The 18,292-nt window shown below is 49.3% G+C and overlaps 1 protein-coding gene across 4 annotated transcripts in view; it reads right to left on the bottom strand.

The window, feature by feature from the left end:
• Positions 1 to 334: 334 nt before the first annotated feature.
• Positions 335 to 18,292, bottom strand: part of Med13l (mediator complex subunit 13L) — a 208,494-nt gene continuing 190,536 nt past the window's right edge. For 3 of the 4 annotated variants that reach the window (XM_021162041.2, XM_021162042.2, XM_029477503.1), the window contains 12 exons: positions 17,329 to 17,521; positions 16,214 to 16,631; positions 15,363 to 15,582; positions 14,144 to 14,332; positions 13,421 to 13,644; positions 13,166 to 13,335; positions 10,778 to 10,936; positions 9,473 to 9,649; positions 8,789 to 8,946; positions 6,513 to 6,674; positions 4,363 to 4,475; positions 1,060 to 3,072 (listed from right to left, as the gene is read on the bottom strand). In XM_021162041.2, coding sequence (XP_021017700.1) covers positions 2,940 to 3,072; positions 4,363 to 4,475; positions 6,513 to 6,674; positions 8,789 to 8,946; positions 9,473 to 9,649; positions 10,778 to 10,936; positions 13,166 to 13,335; positions 13,421 to 13,644; positions 14,144 to 14,332; positions 15,363 to 15,582; positions 16,214 to 16,631; positions 17,329 to 17,521 — 2,316 coding nt within the window. In that variant the 3' untranslated portion in view covers positions 1,060 to 2,939. Of the gene's footprint in view, positions 3,073 to 4,362; positions 4,476 to 6,512; positions 6,675 to 8,788; positions 8,947 to 9,472; positions 9,650 to 10,777; positions 10,937 to 13,165; positions 13,336 to 13,420; positions 13,645 to 14,143; positions 14,333 to 15,362; positions 15,583 to 16,213; positions 16,632 to 17,328; positions 17,522 to 18,292 lie in introns of all 4 variants that reach the window. The other variant, XM_021162043.1, reaches the window with a different exon arrangement.

The following is an 18,292-nucleotide window of genomic DNA, read 5'->3' as shown; positions in this document are numbered from 1 at the left end:
CGCCACTGGCCTGTACATCAGTAGAGTGAAAGGGGATGCACACTTGTTCTACAGCTGTCTGCAAACCTCCCAGGACTAGACACAATCAGATCTGCCCTGCTTAAGAACGCGAAGGACCTAAACACCAGAGCACCTAAGAGGCTCTCGGTGCTGGTGGCAACTGGGACCCACCCGACCTGGGAATGATGGAACAGCCACTGGGGCGGTGGGTAATGCAATCCCCACGTGCACTCTATAGGCCAGAGCAGTAGGTCCGTCTGTGACGCATACGCAGACCGGAGCTGTGTGATCTCAGTACAGAGACGGGGTGGGAGGGGAAAAGAGCCACTCGAGGTTTCAGTAATTCAATAATTTATTCCTCTAAAAAAGTGTGTAAAAGTATATAGCTCTCATCCACAAGGTATATATGAATGACATTTAAAATGGAGACCTTTGTCATTGATTCTCTTTTATCAAAGTCTTTAGTGTATTGAACCAGCACTGGGCTGTGGTTCTTAAATGAACGTCACATAGGTTTTGTATTTCTTTCCAATTGTCTGCTAGATATAAAAGAAGCGCACTGCAAAATGCTTGAAGGTAAAAGGAAACAAAAAAAAAAAAAAAAGAAAAGAAAATCAGAACTTCCCAAAAATGTACAGCTTTTACATTAAAAAAAAAGGCTCTTGAGAGATACATACAGGCATGCCGGACCAGCCCTCCCGCCTCCCCTCCCGCCTCCCTTTTCAAACCATGGTAGGAGTTCTGATTTCTGCAGTTTTCTCAAAATAAAAAAAAATAAAATAAAATAACTTCTCACTCTGTAGCAAATCCAGGGCTTGTACATTTCAGATTAATTCTGTAAAAAACTCACAGGTAAAATAATGCATATTTAGGGGAAATATTATACAGACTTTTGCACACAGAAGTACATAATAAGATTTCTTTAAATCTATTGCCATTCATTTATTTTTGCACAAAAACGTATAAATATGTCACCAGCTTTTCTTAACTTAAAAAACTTAAATAAAAGACACCAGATGGAAACTACCCTTTGCTGCCTTCTTTTAAAACTTTTTATAGCTTTTTTTTTTTTTTTTTTTTTTTCCTTTTCTCTTTTTCTGCGTAGAGTTGGGTTTCTAGGGAAGAAAAGCCCCTGCAGTAAAAACAGCCCATTTAAAAAAAGAGAGAGAGAGAGAGAGAGAGAGAGAGAGAGAGAAATTCAAAGTTCTGGTGAACTCTGAGGAAGCAATCCCAAGTGGTAAAGATTACAAATATCTAGTTTACAGCCCGTCCTCCCCGAGGTGACTTTATACAAGTTTACATCTCCGTCATCTTACGTTCTTCAAAAGGCCTTGAGGATTTCCTCTCTGATAAGAAAAAATAGCACTGCAATATTTTAAGTCAATTTTACACTGTACATGTTAGATACAAACGGTTTGATATATCAGATTTTTTAAGCTATACATTGGAAAGCAACCCCCCCCCAGTTGGTGAGACAGAGAACAGTCACCCATGTACAAGTCATTTCTCTGCTTTCACATCCCCACCACATGTTAATATAATGTTTTAAACGTTAGATTATCTCAAGAAAAATACTTTTACAAAACCATATCAATTATTACATTTTTTTTTTCTTTTCTTTGTTAATAACCAGGACATGAAAGTCTCTTGGAAGAACTTAGTTTGCATGACTCTCCCACGGGAGCCAGGCTCAGTGCCGGGCCTGTCAGGAGGCTCTGGGAAGCCGGTCTACACCCACCACCCACAGACAGAAACATACGACATAAGGGCTAGAAACAGGGTTTCAAAGTCAACCCTAAGGTCTGGGTCAGGGAGTCAAGAATACTTCAATCAGCTGTGAATGCTTTAAAAAGGCTTTTTTTTTTTTTTTTAAAGTCCCACATAGAGGCTCAGCTTCAAGTACTGATTTAACGGTTGAGTTGCACTATTTCTTTTAAACAATATTCCTATGGTCCAGAAAAAATTCACTNTGTTTGTAACTGGTTTCGTGAGCAAACACTTTGGTTGTGATATGTACACGAGTCCCTTTTGATCTAATGAAAGGAGAGACCTGGCTTTCTGTAAGAATTCTCTAGAAAAGGTATTTCCATGTGACTGTATAGAGAAGTGATGAAGGTCCTTGCCTCCAGCTCAGGGCTGAGCCTAACCACCTTCATATAGGGGTGCAACCTACACAGGCTGCAGCCACAGACTGTCTGACCCGAGTCTACCACTAGGTGGCCTCCCCGCTTCTTCTCACTCCTTTCTTGGCTTCTAGGACAGAGGTATGTACTCAGAGAATCCTACGGTGGGTCTCAGTGGGCTTCAGCTACTGTACCTGGTCCTCAAGATTAGAAAAAACAAAGTCGCAAAAAAACTTACAACAAAATGAAAAATAAATAAACAGAATGCAGCTGTCCCCAGACCTCCTGTGTCTACACAGGTGTGCCATCAACTAAAGCCCTCCTGACAGGCAGGGGAGGCAGAGGCCCCAGCACTAGATCCTGTCCTGGAGCTGGCTCTTAGTTGTGACACATCCCAGGTTATGAAGTATGGGAGACCCCCAGGCATCCACCATTGGCTAGAGGATTGCATTCAGAGGGCTGGACAGGCTGGTACTAAACAGAGGCTGAGAGCAGGCTCTTGTGCAAAAGGATGGTGTCTCTTCTCCTTGCCTCTTCAGCCACCAACAGCCGCCACTTCCCGGGGACTGCAGGCTGCACATATCACACATTGGCTCAAGTCACTGCTTATAGAAATTTCCAGGTCCTCGTGAGACACGTCAAGGAGTCACTGTGGCAATGAACACTGCAGGAGGAGCATGAGCCTGCTCAGAAGGCGTCACAGTGCGGGGTGTAGGGAGTGCTCTAAAAAAGGCCGGGCATTTGCAGAGTGGAGCAGGCTCCCTGGCCAAGGCTGCAGGAGGAGCTGAGGCAGAGGGCAAGCGCTTCCCTTCCCGGTTAGAGCATGTTCATGATGGCATTGTACAGCTGCGTGAGCACCACGAAGTGGACGGGAAGGCAGGAAGTGCGGTCCTGGGTGGCTGGATTGCACGTGAGCCAGGATAGGGCGTTGTACTGCTCCAGCACAAACCTGCCAGGGAGAGCACAGAGTCAGCTTCTGGGCCACAGGCTTGGGGTGTGTGGGGCCCACGTGGCCCCCCTGTGTTCCTGCACACCAGCATGGTCACCAGGATCAGGAAGCCACTGAATGAAAACTGTTTCATGTTGGCTAGATGCCAAAATGAGAATATACTGACCATATTGAATTGTTCAGAATGTAATACTTTACTGACACTTGGCTTTCCAAGTTTCTCCATGTTATTCTGATGTGGTCACTGGAAAAAAATCAACAGGGGTGGACAGGGACTTGCTCTCTATTGCAGGTTAGCCTGATACTTTTGACCACAGCCTTAGTTGTCTGCCTGGGTACTGGGTCCTCGGTGTGCATGGTTGTACTTAACTTGTACAAGGCCCTTGCTCTGTGTTCCAGCAGAGACCCTGGGAGCCAAGTGGCTAGTGAGGCACCTGTACATCGCCCATTTCCAAACCATAGTACATCAGAGAGCACCCAGAAAGGCTCAGCTCTCAAGGCACAGGATAGCTTTTGTCTGCTTGGTGTTCTGAAGATCCAGTCTTGGGTCTGGGGCAATGTCTCAGTTAGTGACAGAGAGGCTGAGTGTGTGCCCCAGAACCCGTGTAAAGCAGTGTGCAACAGTGCACACTATAATCCAATAGCAGGAGGAGGGAAGGGAAGAGGAGGTGGACACAGGCCAATCTCAGGAGCGTGGTGAGAGATAGGAAGAGACTGGCTGGCATCGGGCACGTGCATCCACATGCACACACATGCACATCCACACAGTGTCTCTGGAGCTCAGGCTGGACTCTGGGCTTGAACTCAGTAAGTAACTAAGGATGACTTTCACCTCCTGGTTCTTCTGCCTTCTCTTTCAATTCTGGGCTTACAGGCCTGCACCATTAAATTGTATGCCCTGATGGAAACAGTGAAACAGAGTCCGTGCGTTTCATAACAAAGAATGTGTGCTCTAGTCAATCGAGCATACCTATCTGTGGCAGAGAAGGCCAAACCCGAGTGTTCCATGCAGAGCCACTCCCAGGCTCTGCTCCCTAACCTTTGTCCTTCTGCCCAGGGCTGACAACTGCATCACCTCTTTGGAATAGGAAATGAAGTGTCCCTGCACCTACTGTGTGGTGAACTGAGTGCACACACTGTGTGTCCCTGCACTAGTGGGGAGAAGTGGACACCGCTACTCTGCACAAGCAGCAGTGTCTCTGGGCACCACCCTGTCCTGAACTACTCAGGGACAAGGAGGAAGGAGCGCCACTTCCCCAGGGACAGCAGCGCTGCCTCAGTCAGAGCTACCTTAGAACATCAGATGTGGTCTTGGAGTCCAGAGGGTGCGGAGCCCGCTGAGAGGTCCTGGCAGGAAGGAGCTCATCCGTCTGAGCTACAGAGATGTGGTGATGCAGGGAAGCCTGGGGAAAGAACCGAGAACTTTGTTTCTTTCCAGGTGCAGAGCATCACAGTGAAGAATCAGCGCGGCCCCAGCCTAGGCTCCGGCTCCTCAGTCATGCAGAGGCAGGCTGCTGTGTGCCTGAGTCCCAACTGCTCAGTCATCTCCTGGGACACAGTACCGTGTCCTAGAGGTAAGCTCAAAACTAGTTTCAGGGGGCCTCTCTTTCTGGTCTAACCTACTTCATTTTGCTTCTTGAGAAAACAAGTTGACAAACAAACAGCACACACGTGAGGTCAGAAGACAGCCTGCTGCACTGATCCCTGCCACCAGATGCACCCGGGGCTTGGGGGCTCTCTGACTGACTGGGCCATCTCACCAGCATACCTTGCTTCTAACACAACAGTCGAGCACATGAAACAGCAGTTCCTATGTAGCGTTGTATGCCCTGCCACCAAAGCTGGGACAGTGGCCACTATTTGTCACTTTCTTTTTAGTATTTTACCTTGGAAATATTTTAAAACAACCAAATACTCTATCATTTCCCTTGTAAATTTAGGAAGTAATGCTTACAGATGAGAACCTTTAAGATCAGCATCGCACACACCCTGAATGTGATTCCTTTGTATCAGCTAATAGGCTATAGTCAAGTCTCTCTGATGGTCTCAAAACTTTCTCTTCCATCCTCCAGCTTTGGGCCAAGCTGCCGTGAGGGCTGGAGAGGACAGAGGAGTGTCAAGGCTCTGCAGTCTAGATGTGGCTCTTTATACTGTAGGGCTTCTCAACCCCTCTACCCTTCAGATTCCTCACAATCCCTACTGTTTGATCCGGAGATTTAATTGCGGGTGCACCTCCAGGGTGGGCAGGCAGAGGACCTCGAGGACAGGCAGGCAGGAGCGTTCCACGGGGTGGGCACATAATCAGAGGACACAGAGGCGCTGACTGTCTGCTGTCCCAATACAGACAGAAACTAACCTCCACGAAGGGGATGGCCATTTCCTTCACACTCAGGTGTCAGGTGAGCAAGGCGCTCCATCACAGCCTTCCATGCCCACCTGTGCCTGGTATCTCTGAGTAGAGTGACACGCTACTGCCTGTTTGTATACGACCCTAACAGTCCTGGGGAATCTCCCTGCTCTGCTGACTGACTAGGTGTTCCTGGCTACACTGGAGTATTTCCCACAGGTTACTCCATGCCCCCTCCATGCCACACAAGACGACACCAGTGCTGCAGAGCTGGCTCAGCCGGCCCTTACTCACAGCATGGCATGCGGCTTCCCCTCATCTCTTGCTCCTGTCACTGGGCTGGCTTATTCTGTGGCAGGGTTGCTGCACCCTTCAGCCTTGTTTCAGCTCACAAGTCATATGACCTCCCACCTCAGCCACCTTCACAGCCGGGCATGGGCATGATAGGTACCTACGTCATTTCTCACATCTGCCAGCATCCGATGGCTGCAGGTGGGTGTGCTGTGCCACAGGGGGAGCTCAGGGCTGTCATCACTCAGTTGACTCCCTTACAAGAGTCCTCTCCCCATGGCTCCCCACCATTGTATACTCTCAAACCTTTCTCTCTTTCTGCCAAACTGAGAAATGGATGCCCTCTGAGGTTCCTTTACACTCTGCACATGTGGGCCTTGTTTTAAGGACACAATCAATAAAAGCCATACAAGGAGGAAAACACACAGATGTGAAAGGTTTGAATGGCCCTGGCTCTGCTCTATGGAGGACGGCTCCAGTATGCAGCCAGGCAGGACTGTGCTGTGGCTTCCTGGCAGCCATCGTACTGACTGGGAGAGTCAGGTTGAGCCACATGTAGCTCCCACACTGACATCAGGACCCTGACGGCCTCCGAAGGTTAAAGTGGATTCACTTCTTAACAGCAAGTCTGGGTCCCTTTTCTGAACTCCACTCTCCTGTAACTAAAACCTCCTCAGACTTTAAGTGACAAGGGACAGAGGAGTACAAAGAGCCTGTGGCGGCAAAGAGGAGATTTCTAGCTCCAACCAAATGAAAACACATGCCAGAGACTTGTCTTAAACCCCAGAGTGCATCTACCAACCTTCAGGAAGAGTGGGCACTGGTTCCGGGCCTGGGGGCACGATGACCAAAACCACTGCGGGAGGTTCTCTGCTTTGGCAGTGGACACAAAATACCCAAGGGCCAGGGGCTGCTGCTTGAGTTCCTCTGGAGCCTCCCGAGACAGAAGCCGCTCTCCCTGGCTCTGAAAAACAAGGCCCAAAGGACAATGAGCATCACCAGGCACTAACTGCAGCTTTCATCTTGACTATGCACACTAGTGACAGTCCCCTGCCTGCAGCACCTTCCACCAAAGCCCTTGGGGACTGAGCAATGTGACCTGGAATACACAGGTCTCTGCAGTGAAGTCAGGCATCTGACAAACACTATCGAAAAGACAAAGGTTCTGGAAAAATGGATACAGTGATCCCAGAAGCACAAGCCACCCGCTCTGGAGCTTTGTGTCACTGCATGCTGAGATGGAAGACCCCAGCATCCTCAGGGGCATCCAGGACCCTTGGAGTGTACCTGCTCTCCATCATTACCTCCCCTGGATTAGAACTGAGCACCACAGCTCAGAGTCTGCAGGGAGCAATGTGTGCTCACCGAGTGAGTGTGCGCGTGCCTCTCTGCATCAAGCACTTCCCACCTGTCAGTGACTACTGAGATTTAAAAGGTGCCTTTAGTACAAGTAATAGTCAGTGGTCAGTTTGTTTTTAATGTCTCCTATTTAGAGAAAGAAAATGATCCTTATTAATTTACTACATCAAATCCTATCAACTCTGATTCTGGATAGAGAAAAATAAAATAAAATTATTCTGGCCAAAGATAAAAAGTGAAGTCAGGACACAGTAGAACACACACACACACATATCTGTGCACATAATCCTCAAACTCAGGAAGAAAGGAGGTTAAGGCAGGAGGATCGGACTTGAAGGCAGCCGACTTGAGGCCTGCTGTGAAACAAAGACAAAGCCTTGAGCTCCTGGTCCTGTGTGATGACTTAGCTAGGGATAAACAGTTCAGGAAGAAAAAAATGCTCAAAGACTCTGGGAGGCTCCAGGCTGAGGGGCTCAGGACTGAAAACATCAACAGCTAAGATTTTAGGAATGCTACAGTGAACCGAAGCAGTAAGCACATGACGGCGTCATGACAGGGTCACGGCGGGGTCACCACAGGCTGCCATGCACCAATCACAGGAATACGAATTCAAACTGCTAGAATAAAATCTGACCTTTCAGTTCCCGTCAAAATAAACGTCAGGGAACAAACAGCTTGTCACCCCTGGCCAGTAGCCGGAAGGAATCCCAGGCATTTACCATCTCTTCCTCCCAGGAGGAGAAGCACTGGGCAGGCAGTGACTGAGGGCCCTGCTGGCCCCTGTCCCTTCAGCTGCTCCATGACAAAAGTGACTCTATTCTAACCCTTCCTTTTCCTCATCACCCTAAGTGACAGCGGCACTGGCAGCATGGTCCCCTCTACAAGTCAGTGCGCCTGGGGTGGCTGGCACTTGCTCAGGGCGAGACAACACACAGCAACTCCTTACTGACTTAATTCCTCCTCAGAACCTCAGTCACAGGTACAATCCGGCTGTGAGGTAGGTCTAAGTCACTGGCTGGGACAAAGCTGACAGAGCTACAGGGCAGTTCTTGACCTTCAAACCTTTCATTAATCCACGGCACTTAAAGATGGAGCTGGCACTGGGCTTGGCTCCCTCACTGGCTTGTAGCAGTGATCCGGACACATCTGAGAACTATGCACTGGGTGGCTCTTGACGCCCCTGCAGGCTGCTGCCAACATGACCAGCGCTGTATACGAGAAAGTGCGTGAACACAGGCCACAGACCAGTCACATGCTGCAGGGACTTCCTCAGCTCAAGCCACTGCACATAGGAGCCACGGGTCTTCCCTACTGCCTCTCACTCAAAAGTCACTATCTGGGAAAATAACTAAGAAGGAGATGGAGGAAAACTCTGCCCTAGCCTTTTAGCTCAGGAAAATACAAGCATCCCTATCCTCTGGGAAGGCCAGGATGGAGAGCACGCACCCGCAGCTTCTCAGCCCTCCAACACCAACAAGCAACAGGGAGGAGCACCACCTTTTGGTGCTGCACACAGGAAGACTAACTTCCTAATAAAGGGAGCACTAGGAATGCCCGAATATTTCTTTCCAAATCCCTGCTCCCCAAGATAGGCAGGAGACCTGTGCACCGAGACCTCGACCTCTGGGGAGAGGCGTGAGCAGTCAAAGCAGGGCTGAGAGCAGGGAGGGTTTCCTGAGCTTGTGGTTGTTCTCAGCAACCTCCTTCCAACATCCTTACCCGACTGTGCTGGAAGTGAGAGCCCACACCGATTCCAGAGGGAGAGCCCGGGGAGGGAACCGGAGAGGAGTTGGGAGAGGAGTGGAGGTTCCCGGTCATGAGGATGCCAATGTCATTGTCCATGTCGTCTGGGAATGGAAGGTCTACAAACATGTCATCTAGAGGGAAACACAGGGAAGTTAAAAAGTAACCTCGCTCCACCTTGCCATTCGATGTTCTGTTAACCTTCAACCCCACAGGCATGCTGTAAGTACCTAACAGGTGCCCACTGTGTGCAAGTGCTACAAACTGTAATTTGTTTTCTCTCCAGTGACCTCCTAACCAAGTAAACACACCGTGGAGAAATCACAGCCAGGGAAGAAAGCCCCCAATCCCTTTCAGCCTCCAAAGACAGAGGAAAAGGTAAACGGCAGCTCGGTTGTTGCAAGGTCAATGTTGGCACCGTCCAGCAGCAAGCAGACCCCAGCTAGGTACATGGTCAGTAGCTACAGGGCTGGAAGGCTGATGTCAGGGACCAGGGAGAAGCCCACCCCATAGCAGATTAAAGCAGTGCTCATTAGGAGATGCTCTCCCTACACTGCAGAAGAAGGCCGGACTTGAAGGAAATTTGGAAAGAAGAAACATGAAGGTAAAACCGTCACACACCCAGTTAGTGTGGACAGCTGCCATGAGCCCGTCTCTCACCATTGTTGGGGCTAAACCCATCCTCATTAGGGTAGTTGGCTGGAGCCACCTGGATGGTTGACGATGTTGGGAACACCAAGATGTGGGTGCAGGAGGCGTCCTGAGGTGTGTTCAGTTGGGACGACTGCATGTTCAATGCGGTGCTTCGGCCAAACACAGAGCCCATTGTGACAGCATCTAAAAAAGCAGTGTAGTGTCAGAATGCCTCAGCAGACTGACAGCCCGAGTGAGGTGTCATGCGACATATACACCTCAAGGGGCAGACATGTAAGGCCAGGCCCAGCTGCTTAAATATCTTTAAAGTACCCAACTGAAACCACCAGTGATGATTGCCTGACCCTTGCCTTACATTGCAAATGTGGACATGACCCTGGACAGAGTGAGCACACATCTGTAAGTGACTTACTCACTAAGTGACCTGGAGCCTTGATGCTGACCTCCTGCATGCTTCCCACCTGTGTCACGATTTATAAGCACATGGTTCTCTCAATGACAGCAGCCAATGCTCTACTTAGCCCTAGACAGCACTTGCCAGATGCTGGCCTGTGCTAAGCTCCATGCACGAACCTCACTGGTTCAGCACAGCCACTCTGAGGTAGCAGCAAGTGTCTCTACTTTATAAATGAGGGCACAAGTGTCTAAAAGGTGTGTAAACTGCCACAGCTGCAGCTGGCAAGCAAGGTGACCTGAGGGCTAAGGAGCAGACAGTCCAGCCACTGTCCTGCTCTGAAGCCTATCCTCAGATACTGCTAACTTCACAGGAAAGGAGTAGACAGGGTTCAAAACTGCCTCTGACATGTCAAACAGCTTAGTGGCAGTCAGACCATGGCCGGCCCTGCTCTAGCTTTCCAAAAGCCAGCGCAGTCACCAAGCTTCTGACCCGAGGTCCCGACAGTCACCAGAGCTCACTCATGTCTGGCCCTGTGCTAAATACATGTTCTTCTCTTTGCTCCACTATTCATCGTCAGCAGCAGCAGAGGCACTAAACCCTTCCCGGGGTGCTGTGCTGGCATCCCGAGGCTTTCTGCAGGGTGAGCTCCTATGACCAGGAGACTAGGCTTAAGACACACACCAGCCTAGCTGCACCAGCTTTCCCTCACACCCAGGACTTCATCTTTCTCCCAAGCTGTGGCCAACAAAGACAGTCAACTCCTGCCCCCAGGAAGATAGCAGATGGTCTCATTTTCTAGGTCAAAACCCAAGCTTCTGTTAGAAATACAATACTACATTTACCCATGGATTTAAGTTTGAATGTACTGGGCTGATAAAATACCTAATTAATGTAAGTGACAAGAGACAATTTACCTGGCATCACTACAAAGGACCCCTGGGGCTCCATGGCAACCAGGCAGGCACTGAGGATGGAAGGAGAGTCTGCAGCAGAGATCCCACACATTCGGCACACATCCTTGAGCTGTTTGCTGATTGTCTGCAGTGAACATTCTCCAAGGAGGATACTCCAATCTAAAGTCAGACACCACAAACACAGTGCTTACAAGTGTGCACGACGTCTCACACTCACGCATGTCAGCTCTGTTGTGACCCCAAGGGAGGAGGGCTTCCTGTGTTCAGTCCCCTCCCTTCTTTTGTTACATAGTTTCTATCTCACTGCATTAACACAGAAACAAAAGCCTGCTTCTGTAGGCTTCCATCTGTCTATAGAGTACCCTCTGAGGGCCTGCAACAGACCCTGGCAGATGCAGGTTCTAAAAGCCTTTCATTACTGAGGTCTCTGCTGGCTGGGCTAGCCTGGGGTAGCCATGTTCCCCCAGGGTCTGATTTTTCACCTTCCTCTGACAACTGTTCACTGCCCCTAAGCAGAAGCACTGTGTCTAAGCACTGCAGATGAGTCACATCACTCGCACCTCACAGGGCACATGGTGCTCAGCTGCAGGCTTTTCTACAGTCACATGGCTCTTCTTCCCAGGGCAAGGACAGGGCAGTGTGCTTTATATTTCTAATGGTAGTCACAGGAGAGAGAAACGTGTCTGAGAACAGGGAGAAAACATCTTCAAACAGCAGAAGTCAAGACAGGTGTGAGCATCATAACACAGCAACAAGGCTGGGTTCTTCCGGGCAAACATGGCAGCTAACCGGTAGACACGGGGGCTTCTGCATGACCTCACTCAGACATGGCTCCGAGAGGAGGAGCCCCAGTCAGTCGGGAGGTAAAGATGTGCTTCTGCGGTCTGTACAGTTCCTTCGGCCACACTCAGGGCCTCTTAAGAGGCAAGAAAGAAGAGTACACCCTTCCCACAGTCTTATAAGGAGGGGGCCCTAATCATTTCTAAAGCAGCAAGTGACATACAGCATGCTCACCCCCTGCTTCTTTTCTATTATTCCCCCACCTTCCCAGGGGTTATGAAGAGCTGAGAGCCTTTAAAAGCAGAGTGGGGAGGAAGAGAGCCAATCTCACAGCAATGACAAGAGGAATTCCCAATGGATTAACCTCCAGGCTACTGAGACAAGACTCAGTAAGTGTGATGCTGTTTAAAACAAACATTTCCTCCCAGTCCACAACATCACGTGTGACTAGAACATACACACTGCAGTGTGTGCACACATGGCTCTGAACCTGACACTCTAGTACAATCTGCCCTACATGCAGCAGCTTGCATGTGGGCTCTTCCACTGTCGATGGTTTAATTCCAGGGAGTCTACAGCACCCAGCTTGCACTTCCTGCAGTCAAACAGTACACTCAAACACAGGGGCTGGCATGAACTACAGTCTGCCGCCTGTGTCAGTCACAGACACAGCCATTCATGTAGTTCTTATGCTTGTTGTGACTTCACACTGGAAGAACTGAAGAACTACAAACTGATAACTGCTCTGCAAGAGGAAACTGCTCTTGGGCCTCAGCAAGGACACTATCCACTTTGGGATGCATGTCTTCTTTCTCTTTAATTCTTGTATTGAGATTCTAATAATGTGATTATTACCCCTCCTCTCACTTCCCTCCAAACCCTTCCATGTTCCATGCATGTGTGTATACTATATACATAAGCAATCCTAAGTCTAATGTGCTCTGTCCATGTGTTACTCCTGTGTTACTCAAGTGTGTGTCTTCTGGGCTGATCATTTGGTAGTGGACAGTCAACTGTTGCGCTCTTATCCCTTAGCTTGCGGTCTTGTGCACGGCTGAGGCCCCTGCATATCTACCGTTGAGCCCATGTCCAGGCAGCCATGTTGGTGAGACTGTACCCTGTATCACGATCCCCGCACCTAAGGCTCAGAGAGTTCTGTGGAGGAGCCAGGGATCAGGGAGTTTGCTGGGAGGTGTCTCCTAGCCATGCTGCACCCACATGCTGTGTGTCTGAGACGACCTCAGGGAACCTGCTGCAGATTCCATGCAGGCTTTCGCGCTTACACAATAAGGCATTTTACACACTGAGCTGTCTCTCCAGCCAGGAATGCTGTTCTTACATGTGGTATTTAGCATCACTGCCAATCTTCGATACAAGTTGTCTTCATCCTAACTTTCTTTACTGCCTTAATATGTGATGTTATAAATCTAACTTTATACTAATGAAACATGCTTTCCACTTTCCATTTAAAATATTACTTTTGTAAGTGACTGGTTAGGGGTAGAGCTACAGAGTTTAGAAATTCTGGCAGTCATGAGTTTTGGCCTTGGGGCAATGTCCTTGCCCTGCTCAGCCCCAGTCAAAGCTCAGTCCCCTGCACCTGCTCACCTTTCAGCTCCCCATGGCCAAGACGCCCCAAGCGGCCAATGACAACTCTCCAGGGCAGAGACGTCATCTGGACAATGCCCAGGCACCACTCCCACAGCTTCTGCAGCCCGACCTTCCGCGCAGACACTTTACTCTTCCGTGACCTGACAGACAGAGGAACATGAAGGGTCCTACACGAGTCAGCTGTCACTCAGCAGGGCACACTTTCTAAGCACAGAGTTAACAGAAGCTGACCCAATTAGAAAGGGGTCTCACCTGCTCGGTAAAGCAATATTTACAACACAGGTCTCCAGTAACTCCCCATGCAGGTCAGTGCAGGATGCCAAGAGCCAGCGCTGGTCATGAGACAGACAATAACCCACAAAGAGCACATTGTATTTCTGGCTCGCCTCACCAAAGGTCTCTCCCGGCTCTGTCTGCTTGTCTTTGATTGGGGCCAATATAAAGGGAGGGGAATAAAGCTGGATTGGACTGGGCCGCTGAAATAAGAATCAAGGTCATTATCAGCACAAGGCCAACCAAGGTAGTGTTTACAATAAAACCCAGAGCAACAGCAGGGAGGAAAACAGGGGACACTGACAACAGGCTGTTCCCACCACCCTCTCTCCAAGACTAAACACAGCTGGCAACGAGGACACAGACAGCAAGAGTATATTGAAATGCATGAACTATGGGGGGGTCTGTGGTTTAGTTGTTTAAAACACCTGTCAGTAAATAGTATAAGCCATCAATGCTTGACTGAAAGAAACTAGTATATTAGAAAATAAGAAGAAAGCTGACCAAATGTCAACGGACAGTAGGAAAACAGAAACTGAAGCCACAATAAGATAAATCCATTGTGCGCAGCCTCGGGAGGGTCTGGAGTCATAGGCAGCACACTTGAGGGACTGGCAGGCACAGACTTAGCTCTAGGCTGAGAGGCAGGAGAGGTGCCCTGGTGTGCACTGCTGCAGGAGATGGCTCTCTTTACAAACTCACCTCTGGATTCTTGAGGGTCATCTCAATGCTGGCTGCAGGCCCGAAGCCTGTGAGAGATTTAATGTGGATCTGTGTAGGCAGAGGCCGCCTGCACTGGCAGTACACTGAGAACGCCATGGACTTCAAGTATTGAATGTAGAAAACATGCTCATCCTTCATGGTCTGCAGCATGTACTGGCAAGGCACAATCTACAGGAGGCAAGCAAGTCAGTTCAATCTCACAGACAGACAGACAGACGGCTGAAGACCAGCAAGGCAGGGCTATGACTAGAGTAGACAGATGGGACCTTAACTCCATAATATAAATGTCACATGTGATTATACCCTAACTCCTCTCAGTGACATAAAAGCTGGACCTCAAATGTCCACCAGCCATTTGAGAAGGGTGGTATGGGTATGCCAGTCTCCTTGAGGACTGTCAGATGGCCCTCATACTTTAAAGCTGGCATCTTAGTGCATGCCCATTTGTACAACATCTGACACAGCACGCTGCAGAGCTATCTAATCAGGTGGACTCAGACTTTAACACAAGTTAGGCTGCCAGTCTCTTCTGTTCACTCTAACTTCACTCCTTCACTCTACAGGACAGCTTTCAATAAAGCATTCATGAGCCATCTCCACTGTGTAGAACAGTTAACCATCACTTCATTTAAAGTCTAGTAAAAGTGCAGGGAAGCAGGCGTGCTCACTTCCTGCTCAGGAAACAAGAGCAAGCACTTTGGAAAGTGACATTTCAGTGTCTACATTGAGTATCCACTTTTAAAAGGACTTAGAATAAAGAACAATGCACCAGCATGTTTGCTAAGACTTCACTTACACCATTGGGAAAAGCGAGTGCACTCCAAATGTAGACCTATGTGAGCATGGCCAACATACAAGATCCACTGTGCTATCTGGACAGGCCCAGTCTCAGCACTGCAGAGGTTGGCCCATCAGAAGCTGGAAGCCAGCCTCAGTACCACAGTGAGACCTGTCTTAGGACAACAAAGTGTTCTCATGACAAGTGGAGAGGAGAGATGTTCACATGTTAACTGGAAAGAGAGACCCCTGACCTTGTAATGAGGCAAGCACAGAAACACTCTAGGACAGAAATGATGGCTCAATCTAAACTATGGCACCCTGAAGGAGCCCTGCTCTCCACAGGCTAATGGATCTGCAACTCAGAGGACTCGGAACCCTGCCTCCCAGCAGCACGAAGAGCAAGCTAGTGGACAGTGACCTGGAGAATGAACGAGCTTCTCATGTGCTCGGGTAAGTGATCCAGCATCTCCGTGTAGCAGCGCATCAAGCTCAGCAGCCAGAAGTTTCCAGAGCTGGAGTCCTCCTCCGCAGTGTAGGTGAAGGGGTCCACCATGTAAATGACGACGGCTGGAGGGTAGGCATGGCTGTCTGCAGAGTCGGGCTCCGTGGGGATTCCTATTCTCTCCCTCTCTGTAACACTGGAGAGAGAGTCGGGTATGAGGCTCTGATGGCCAAGATAAACTCTATGGAACAAATCAATCACAGAGCCCACCAGTCCCCAGGCTATGATCCAATGCATCAGCCACGTGTCACACATCAGGCTCAACATTTCACAGATGAGACAGGAGACAGACAGCAGTACAAAAGCCAAAAGTTGCTATGTGACACTCAGAACTCAGGGTCTTGGGTTTCTCATTTTCAGGCAAAGGATGCTGGCTATGTAAATATCCCCAAATTCCCAATACTGCAGGCATGTCTGGACTCGAGTGTGTTTGAACAGAGTACTTGTATCTGTGTTAGTCTGAAGTGGGCGTTGTCTCTGATCCCTTTATTAACAGTGCACACAAAGGTTTTATAACACTACTACTTAATGAACTCGGTAATAAGCATGCTGACTATTGACTCTCTCTCTTAACAGGCCCTCGGAGCGCCACTTGTCACTTCTTATTAGCAAGAACAGAGAAGCATTTGACTGAATTCTGAGAGAAAGTGTGTGTGTGAGGTAGAGTAAAGGGGTATAACCAAGCAGAAGCCCTACTGTGTGACCAAGCAGAAGCCCCACTGTGTGACCAAGTGGAAGCTTAACTTGGTTGTGAGACACAAACATACCTGTCTTGTCCATCCTGTGAGGACTGGGTGCAGCTCTGCCCAGGCTCAGTGTCTCCACAAGCCACATTCCCTGGGGTTCGATCTGTAGAGCTGCCCCCCGCACTGGGGTTCTGCCCTCCAACACCACCACCGAATCCTGAAGAAGAGGTAGTGTTCATCTGAGTGATGCCTGGAGCAGAGGCAGCTGAGGAGCCTGGCGGCCCAGAGGAGGCAGATGAACTACTTGCTGTGGGGTTTGCAGAGCTGCTGGAGGTGGGATTGAATGCACTGCCAGCTGGAGGTGCTCCTGAGCCTGAATTCGAAGGTAAAGACCCAGCATTCCCAGGCGTGGCTTGTCCCTGTGCTTCTGCTGGTGGGCTCTGGTGCTTAGGTGGCATCAGCAGGCCACTGTCGAGCTGCAGAGTGGCTAAATAAGGTGCTGGAGGAAGACAAAAATCATCTTAGTGACCCTAGCAGTGTCCCCTGGACACCTTGAATTCTGCCACCACATATGAATACAAAACTCCTACACAAACCGCTGAGTGCACACAGAATAGCTAGTCAATTCTACATTTGGCTTACAGGAAGAAACAGAAAAGAAATCACTTTTAACAAGCCTCCTTTTCTGATGTCACTGAGAACTGGATCCTTTAGCTGTGCATATGCCCACAGTTTTGACAGTGCGCCACGAACATGCATCCAGTCACATACAGTGCACATAGATCACCCACAGTCACATACAGTGCACATGGATGTTCAACCACAGTCATACAGTGCACATGGATGTTCACCCACAGTCACATAGTACACCATGAATATGCAGCTCTGCAAGCTCTGAAATTGTCTTCAAGCTTAAGCAGCTAATGTTGAGGAATGCTGCTGTTTTCAAAATGGCTCTAAGCACATATAACCCCAATAAGCAAATTTAATAACACATCACATAAAAATCAGGATTTAGCCAGGCACAGTGGCAGAGGCCTCAGTGCCAACACTCAGAAGGCAGAGGCAGGTCTACATAGTGAGTTCCAGGTCAGCCACGGCTGAGACAGAGCCACAATGCTGCACCTGCCAGGGAGGGAGAAGACTTTCCCACTGCACGTCAGCAACTCTCCCACGCTAACCATTTTCCCCTTTACCTAGGTGATGGCGGCAAACTTGAGCATAAAGTTTGAGTCTGGAATGATTGTCACTCTCCTCACTGCTCCACGGCTGGTTAAACCACTCGCTCACAAGCTCCTCTGTCAGCTTCTGCGCCACGGTCTTGCCCACACGCATGATCCCATCACGGAGCACTTTGCAGATGGGCTTGTGCTGTCCCAGCCGACACATCTGACAGCACATGAGATGGTCATGACAGCAGCCACCCCCACAGAAGCATGCAAGCACACCATCATTAGGAGCTGGCCCTCCCTGGCAGACATCACATCCCTGAAACTGCTGTCTGTCCAACTCTGGGTGTGGTCCTCTAAAGAGGCAGAGCTGCTACAGCACCGTGTGTGCGGACCTCTCTCTCTCTTAGAGTCAGAAGTTAACAGGATACTCACAGGGGGTGAGCAGAGTTCATGGAATCAGCTCTAACAAGGGGGTTTTCTGCCTGACCAGGAAGAAGTAACCACATTCCTTTACTGTAGCTGCTGAGGCGAAGGCTCACTGTACTGCTTAGCTTTAGTCAACTTGACACAAACCTAGACTAATCTAGGAAGAGGGAATCTCAGTATAGGAATGCTTCCATCAGATTGGCCTGGAGGATGTGTGAGGGCTCAGCCACTGCAGAAAAAGGCAGCTGAGCAAGCCAGAGAAGGCCAGAGAAAGCCAGCCGGCAAGCAATGCTCTCCCATGGCCTCTACTTCAGTTCCTGCCTCCAGCTTCCTGTCCTGACTTCCCTCTACAATGGGCTGTAACCTGTAAGCTGAGACAAACCCTTTCCTGCTTGTGTGGCTTTTCATCAGTGCTTTATCACAGCAACAGAAAACCCAACACTCCCAGATGACACTGTCATGAGCAGGAGGACCTACTACCTGCAGTTCCTTCTTAGCAGGGGTGGTGTACCTGAGCAGACCCAGTGAGCCACGAAACTCTTAGCAGGGGTGGTGTACCTGA

This window comes from Mus caroli, chromosome 5 (assembly GCF_900094665.2).
Source record: "Mus caroli chromosome 5, CAROLI_EIJ_v1.1, whole genome shotgun sequence".
Classification (NCBI taxonomy): Eukaryota; Metazoa; Chordata; class Mammalia; order Rodentia; family Muridae; genus Mus; species Mus caroli.
Note: the sequence above shows the minus strand (reverse complement) of the source record. Positions and strands in the feature narration are given on the sequence as shown.